Source organism: Hordeum vulgare, chromosome 4H (genome assembly GCF_904849725.1).
Source record: "Hordeum vulgare subsp. vulgare chromosome 4H, MorexV3_pseudomolecules_assembly, whole genome shotgun sequence".
NCBI classification, from domain to species: domain Eukaryota; kingdom Viridiplantae; phylum Streptophyta; class Magnoliopsida; order Poales; family Poaceae; genus Hordeum; species Hordeum vulgare.
Genome location: NC_058521.1, coordinates 501,225,275 through 501,233,575, shown reverse-complemented (window position 1 = coordinate 501,233,575; position 8,301 = coordinate 501,225,275). Strand labels below are relative to the sequence as shown.

Here is an 8,301-nt window from a genome sequence, read left to right as displayed (position 1 = left end):
AATAGCACTCAGTCTCACGCTTGGGTCCAATCTTGGGCTTCTTCCCGGCAACTAATTTACTCGGCGTGGCAACTGCTTTGTCGTCCTTCTTGAAGTTCTTCTTACCCTTGCCTTTCTTGAAACTGGTGGTCTTATTCACCATCAACACTTGATGTTCCTTTTTGATTTCCACCTCCGCTGATTTCAGCATCGAATATAACTTAGGAATGGACTTCTCCATCCCTTGTATATTGTAGTTCATCACAAAGCTATTTTAGCTAGGTGGAAGCGAGTGGAGGATTCTATCAATAACCGAGTCATCCGGATAATTAACTCCCAGCTTAGACAAGCGGTTGTGCAACCCAGACATTTTGAGTATGTGCTCGCTGACAGAACCATTTTCCTCCATCTTACAACTGAAGAACTTGTTGGAGACTTCATATCTCTTGACCCGGGCATGAGCTTGGAAAACCATTCTCAGCTCTTGGAACATCTAATATGATCCATGTTGCTCAAAACGCTTTTGGAGCCCCGGTTCTAAACTGTAAAGCATGTCACACTGAACCAGGGAGTAATCATCACTACGCGACTTCGAGGCATTCATAACGTCTTGAGTTACTGGGAAATCGGGTGCGTCACCTAGTGGTGCATCAAGGACATATATTTCTTGGAATCTAGGAGGATGAGTCTCAAGTTACGGACCTAGTCCGTATATTTGCTTCCATCGTCTTTCAGCTTGGTTTTCTCTAGGAACGAGTTGAAGTTGAGGGAAACATTAGCGTGGGCCATTGGATCTACAATATAGATTGTAAAGACAATTTAGACTAAGTTCACAATAATTAAGTTCATCTAATCAAATTATTTAATGAACTCCGACTCAGATAGACATCCCTCTAGTCATCTAAGTGATACATGATCCATATCGACTAGGCCGTGTCCGATCATCACGTGAGACGGACTAGTCATCAATGGTGAACATGTCCATGTTGATCATATCTACTATATGACTCATGTTCAACCTTTCGGTCTCTCGTGTTCCGAGGCCATGTCTGTACATGCTAGGCTCGTCAAGTCAACCTAAGTGTTTCGCGTGTGTAAATCTGACTTACACCCATTGTATGTGACGTTAGAATCTATCACACCCGATCATCACGTGGTGCTCCGAAACAACAATCCTTCGCAACGGTGCAAACTTAGGGGGAACACATTTCTTGAAATTTTAGTGATGGATCATCCTATCTACTACCGTCGTTCTAAGCAAATAAGATTTAAAACATGATAAACATCACATGCAAATCATAAAGTGACATGATATGGCCAATATCATCTTGCGCCTTTGATCTCCATCTTCGGGGTGCGGCATGATCACCATTGTCACAGGCACGACACCATGATCTCCATGATCGTGTCTTCATTAAGTTGTGTCGCCAACTATTACTTCTACTACTATGGCTAACGGTTAGCAATAAAGTAAAGTAATCACATGGCGCTTTTGATTGATACGCAGATCATATAATAAATTAAGACAACTCCTATGGCTCCTGCCGGTTGTCATACTCATCGACATGCAAGTCGTGATTCCTATTAATAGAACATGATCAATCTCATATATCACATATATTTCATCACATCCTTTTGGCCATATCACATCACATAGCATACCCTGCAAAAACAAGTTAGACGTCCTCTAATTGTTGTTGCAAGTTTTACGTGGCTGCTATGGGTTTCTAGCAAGAACGTTTCTCACCTACATTATAGCCACAGCGGTGATATGCCAATTGCTATTTACCCTTCATAAGGACCCTCTTCATCGAATCCGATCTGACTAGAGTGCGAGAGACATACACCCGCTAGCCACCTTATGCAACAAGTACATGTCAGGCGGTGGAACCAGTCTCATGTAAGCGTACGTGTAAAGTCGGTCCAGGCCGCTTCATCCCACAATGTCGCCAAATCAAGATAGGACTAGTAACAATAAGCAAATTGACCAAATCATTGCCCACAACTTACTTGTATTCTACTCGTGCATAGAATCTATGCATAGACCTAGCTCATGAGGCCACTGTTGGGTAACGTAGTAATAATTCAAAATTTTCCTACGTGTCACCAAGATCAATCTAGGAGATGCTAGCAACGACAGAGAGAGAGTGCATCTTCATACCGTTGAAGATCGCTAAGCAGAAGCGTTGCAATGAACGCGGTTGATGGAGTCCTACTCGTGGCGATTCAAATCACGGAAAATCCGATCCAAGCGCCGAACGAACGGCGCCTCCGCGTTCAACAGACGTACATCCCGGGGACGTCTCCTCCTTCTTGATCCATCAAGGGGAAGGAAAAGTTGAGGGCTCACGACGGCGTGGTGGCGGTGGAGCTTGTTGTTCTCCGGCATGGCTTCGCCAAGCACTATGGAGGAGGAGGTGTAGGAGGGGTAGGGATGCGCCAGGTGGAAGAGATTCAGGTGTGTTGCAGCCCTCTCACCCCTCCTCTATTTATAGGGGGAAGGGGAGAGGGTGCCGACCACCTTAGATGGCCTAGGAGGGGGCGGCGGCGGCCAAGGGGGGTGGCTTGCCTCCCAAGTTGGTGGGAGGCTGCCCCCATGCCCTAGGGTTCCCAGCCCTAGGCGCCTTGGGCCCTTGGCTGGTGCGCACAAGCCCACGAGGGAGCTGGTTCCCTCCCACCTTCGGCCCACGTGGCCCTCCGGGACAGGTGGCCCCTCCTGGTGGACCCCCGGAACCCTTTCGGTGGTCCCGGTACAATACCGATAAACCCAGAAATCTTTCCGGTGACCGAAGCTGGATTCCCCATATATAAATCTTCACCTCCGGACTATTTTGGAACTCCTCGTGACCTCCCGGATCTCATCCGGGACTCCGAACAACTTTCGGTAACCACATACAATTCCTATTACAACTCTAGCGTCACCGAACCTTAAGTGTGTAGACTCTACGGGTCAAGGAACCATGCAGACATGACCGAGACACCTCTCCGGGCAATAACCAATAGCGGGATCTTGATACCCATATTGGCTCCCATATGTTCCATGATGATCTCATCGGATGAACCTTGATGTTGGGGATTCACTTAATCCCGTATACAATTCCCTTTGTCTATCGGTATGATACTTGCCCGAGATTCAACCGTCGGTATCCCTATACCTTGTTCAATCTCGTTATTGACAAGTCTCTTTACTCGTTCCGTAATACATTATCCTGTGGCAAACTCCTTTATCACATTGAGCTCATTATGATGATGTATTATCGAGTGGGCCCAGAGATACCTCTTCGTCATACAGAGTGACAAATCACAATCTCGATTTGTACCAACCCAACAGATACTTTCGGGTATATCTGTAGTGCACCTTTATAGTCACCTAGTTACGTTGTGACGTTTGATACACCCAAAACATTCCTACGGTATCCGGAAGTTGCACAATCTCATGGTCTAAGGAAATGATACTAGACATTAGAAAAGCGCTAGCAAACGAACTACACGATCTTGTGCTATGCTTAGGATTGAGTCTTGTCCATCACATCATTCTCCTAATGATGTGATCCCGTTATCAACGACATCCAATGTCCATGGTCAGAAAACCATAAACATCTATTGATCAACGAGCTAGTCAACTAGAGGCTCACTAGGGACATGGTGTGGTCTATGTATTCACACATGTATTACGGTTTCCGGTTAATACAATTAAAGCATGAACAATAGGCAATTACCATGAACAAGGAAATATAATAATAACCATTTCATTATTGCTTCTAGGGCATATTTTCAACAGTTGAACCATTTGAATATGTACGCCCCATTACAACACACATGGACAATTAACTATTTAAGATAAGATTGATGTTGAACCATTTGAAATGTCCAACTATGACAGAAAACCGAGTGGGAAGGGGAGGGCCCGGTGGGAAAATGAAAGGGTGTGTCGTGGGTTCTTTTTGGGACCTTGTGTTGGAGATAACATCGCAAATAGTTCGGACGAATATATTTCTCCTCCATATATGGGCTGAATTTGAGAAACCCAGACACCATACGGTTAAAATTTTGGGAGCTTGTTGGGTGTCGTTCGATGTCCCGACACATTGAGACATATGAGGGAGGAGCAAGTTTCGACCTTGAGACACAATTTTTGATTAATATATATGTGTTGTAGGTCGTAACAAGGCACAAACGTTCTACTAGTTGACAGAAGTTTGTACTCCTATATGACAGTGTATAGACCGGCAGTGGCTATGGAAGGATTGTGGGGGATGACAGACGGTTGGTGATGACTGCCTGTTTATTTATGGTCTCGTGTTCTATATACGCATGTCGGACATGCAGCCTGTTTGTATTTCATATTATTGCTCGATCGATCGTGTGATCCTACATTCCCTGTGTCCTGATCACACAGCTGAACTATGTGCCGAATTCCCACACGACTCAACTGCTACTGGATCAACGAACAGTGGTCGATGGACCGATCGTTCGGCGCCGCTCCAGAGCGACTGCAACTCCGCGAGTACTCCGAATCGTACGCCTCCTTTCGTCGTCCGGCCGCGCCACTTACATCATTAACTCCGGCGGTTCGGTTGGCGCCTGGTACGATCGACCACACCAAACTCTGTGCGGCACGACGCGCACGGGGCTGTACGTCGCCGCGCGGCCATGCGGAGCCATGGCACCGCGCCTCGCCGTTCGGCCCATGCGGTTCGGTTGGGGATGTAGGAGTACGTCAGTTCAACCCGGCACAACGGTGGCATGCGCCTCCCACTCTCCCGGTTCCAGGCAAATGGGAAGGGCGGCACAGGCAGGCACGGCCAACTAATTTGCCCGGATCTCGTCGCTGCTTTGAATTCTGATCGTCCGGCCTGCCAGTGATCCGCTTGAATTTGCAGCTGGTCGTCCTGCATGCTGCCAGTCCTTCCTCGATGCACGCCTTGGCGCGCGGTTGTTGGTCGGGGTTGATCGGCGCGTACTGTAGTCCGTAGCTATCTCTACATAATGTGATGCGAACGGTTGTGGTTGTGGGCGTACATGCATGCACGCGTGGTGCCAGCCGGCCGGTACCGCGGTACTATTTGCTGTCCATCCGTATGCAGCGCTAGCAATCTCTGTCTTATTTTTTGTAGAGGATCCACGTCCCTGTCGCCTCGCCATGCATATGGAGGGGAGATGCGGACGAGCATTGGTGACCGAGAGAGCTTTTGTGGACGACCATACGGAGGTTGAGGTTGTTGATCAGCATGCCGTAACGTGCATCCCCGCCACTTTGATCCACCACCGTCCTTTTATACCCCCCAAAGACTCCTGAACCCGATATATTGTCTCGTCCAGGGTCATGCCGTCATGGACTCATGGTGCAGTTAACTTCAAATTTAAGGCGAACCCCATTTGATTCTTGGACCGGGTCAGTGCTGTCTAGTTCAAGGTCACGCCGTCACGGCAAGAACCAGTCGAAACCGAGGTGCTGGTCTCGTTACCTTGACGCACCTCACCTGCAAAGTCCACTGCCGGTTTAATTCGCGAAAACTACAGCTTCCCCGTCGCAATCTTTCTCCCACAGATCTAATGCTGCTACACTACACTACAATCCAATTGTTCGATCAAATCAGTTTAAACTCCTGTGGCGGGCACAGCGGCACGAGGAGACTGGTTTCGTCGCGAGTACGATCCAAGCGATGGCGGATCTCAAGCCTGAGGCTCTGAGCTCGGTGGCCATGGGCTGGGCTGGTCCTCCGGCCTAAGCGAGCAGGGGTTCTTTGACTTCAAAATCGCAGGCGGAGTAGCACCTCGCCTGGAGGCACCTCGCGAAAGTCACCAGCCGGCAGACGTCGTCGCAGCTGCAGTGACGCAACAAGTGACAAGAGGCGGGAAAGGGTCGATCGGCGCCTCTCCACTCCACTGTATGTCATCAGGCTCAGGAGGACGGAATCCACCGCATTCAGTTCCACGCACGGGACTCGGGGTCGCGCCACGATTCTGGATTCATTGGCAGCATGTTGGAGAGTGCGGGGCGGTCCAGCAGATGGGTCGACGTCCGGATTTATGGTGTCCTCCCTACCCAACCTGCCGTGCCGACTGCCCTTAATGTGCCCGCTCAAAAACTCATGATACGTACGAGTATTTGCGCAGTGAATACAACACGTGTATCTCCTCTCATGAGATGCAAAATCTGAGAGAAGAGGCCCTTCAGAAAAATATATCTGAGAAGAGGAGGAGAGGAGAGCGATAAATGGAGATCGAGAGAGAGGAACAATGCAGGGAGGGAGAGATGGTCCAGACGGGGTGTGGGAAGCATTAAACGCACCAACGACCCGAACTGACGGGCATTCATGTCCCGCGTCGTCCTGCCTGCCTGCGTCTAGGCTGAGCCCTCGTTCCCTTCCCCGTGAAGTAGCGAAGACTGCAAGAAAAGACGTCGTCCCACGTACACGCACAGTAGAGGCTACAGACGCAAGCAACCAACACGGCGCACCACAGCAAGCACAGCACTGAGCACTGTCGCCTCGCCAGCCGCCACCACCGCAAGGCAAAAGCCACCCTCCCTACGCTAGCGTCCGACCACCGCAAATCCCAACCGAACAAAAGGCCATTCTTCTCCGTAGACGCTAGCGTTCGATCCGCAGCCATGGTGTCCTCCCCGTCCCCTTCCCCTACCTCCACTTCTGCGGTGAGTTCTTACGATATGCATGTATGCCTCTGTTCGTCGAGTTGGGTCGTGGATGCTCCTTTCTTGCTTGCTTGCTTGCTTCAGAGCTGCAATGCTAAGCGGTAATCATCAGGTATCCGAGACCAAGCGGCACGCCGGCGTCGCGACGACGGCCTCGGAGAAGCTGGACCAGAAGTACGCGCACTCCGCGACGCCGCTCCACGGGCATGGTGGTGGTGGTGGCGCCAAGAAGACGCCGCGGCGGGGGAGGAGCGAAGGCGGCGCCGCCGACTCGGCGGCCTATGTCGCGGCGGTGTCCTGCTCCGACTGCCGCTTCAAGCAGCGCGCCCTGGCGCCGGCGTCGCCAGGGGCCGTTATCCGCTCGCTGTTCGTCTCCCTCACCCGACGCTCCACCCCGCGCTCCTCGCCGTCTCCGACGTCGGCCTCGGAAGGCGACGCGGGTGAGGGCGAGCAGTGGCGCCTGGCCGCGGCCGACCTCTCGCGGCGGCTCGCCGCGGCCACGCGGACGCGGGACGACGCGGTGGAGGAGACCTCGCGGCTGAAGCAGTCCCTCGCCGAGCTGGAGCTCAAGCTCGCGCGCCTCGAGGCCCGCGTGCTCCCCACGCCGGCCGCCGCCGTCTTCCCCGTCGAGTCGTTCCTCCGCGCCGTCTCCACGGCGCGCGCCACCGTGCGGAACCTCACGCGCGCGCTCTCCACCCACCTGCGCAGCCCCGCGAGCCCCGGCCCCAACCTCGAGAGCTTCCTGAACCGCGCCTTCCACGCGGACTTCGAGCTGGACACCGACGGCGACGTCCACACCGCGGACCCAGCGGGCCGGTGCGAGGCCAACCTCGCGGCGTACCACGCCGTGGCGGCGCTGACCTGGGAGGAGGTGCTCATCCACGGGACGAAGCACTACAGCGACGGGCTGAGCCGTTTCTGCGACGCCAAGATGAGCGAGGTGGTGTCGTCCCTCGGGTGGGCGCGCGCGCGCCCGTGGCCGGAGCCGCTGCTGCAGGCCTTCTTCCTGGCGGCCAAGGGCGTGTGGGGGGTGCGCCTCCTGGCGCGGTCCGTGCACCCGCCGCTGCCCGTCGTGCGCGTCGACCGCGGCGCGCGCTTCGACTCGCGGTTCATGGAGGACGCCGCGGCCTCGCGCGCCGGGCGGCTGGAGCCGGCCAGCGTGAAGATGATGGTGGCGCCGGGGTTCCACGTATACGTCGCCGGCGCCGGCGTGGTGAAGTGCAAGGTCGTGTGCTTCTACAACAACAGCCGCACCGGCAGCCACATAATTGGCGGGAGCAGCGCCAACGGCGGCGAGGGGTTGGGGAGTAGCTGTACCGATATGAATGGTGGCGGTACGGATGCGGTGAAGAGCTGTCAGAGTAGCAGGGTATAGTCAAAAAAAAAAACACGAGGACGGATTTTACTTGTGTGGTAAAAACAGGGTTTGCATTCAATTGATGTGTGAATATGGGGTGTTAATTCCGCTCTTGTGATTCAGATTTATTTGATCTCGAACGACATTTCTGCGTTCAGCCTGAAGTGAAGTGATCATCTTTTGGTTCGCTGCTGCACAAGCTACACCGTCATGACGGCAGCCGCGCAAGCCCGAGACAAAATCTGATAATTGTTGATTGGACCTTCCAACGATCTTGACTGGCCATGCGGGTGCTCCTTTCAGCGAA

At 52.7% G+C, this 8,301-nt stretch overlaps 1 protein-coding gene across 1 annotated transcript; it reads left to right on the top strand.

Moving 5' to 3' along the window:
• Positions 1 to 6,116: 6,116 nt before the first annotated feature.
• On the top strand, positions 6,117 to 8,098 carry LOC123446700 (IRK-interacting protein-like). Its single transcript, XM_045123257.1, has 2 exons — positions 6,117 to 6,637; positions 6,750 to 8,098. Exons 1-2 carry the CDS (start codon positions 6,596 to 6,598, stop codon positions 8,010 to 8,012), a joined length of 1,305 nt encoding a protein of 434 aa, XP_044979192.1. The 5' UTR covers positions 6,117 to 6,595; the 3' UTR covers positions 8,013 to 8,098.
• Positions 8,099 to 8,301: the final 203 nt, after the last annotated feature.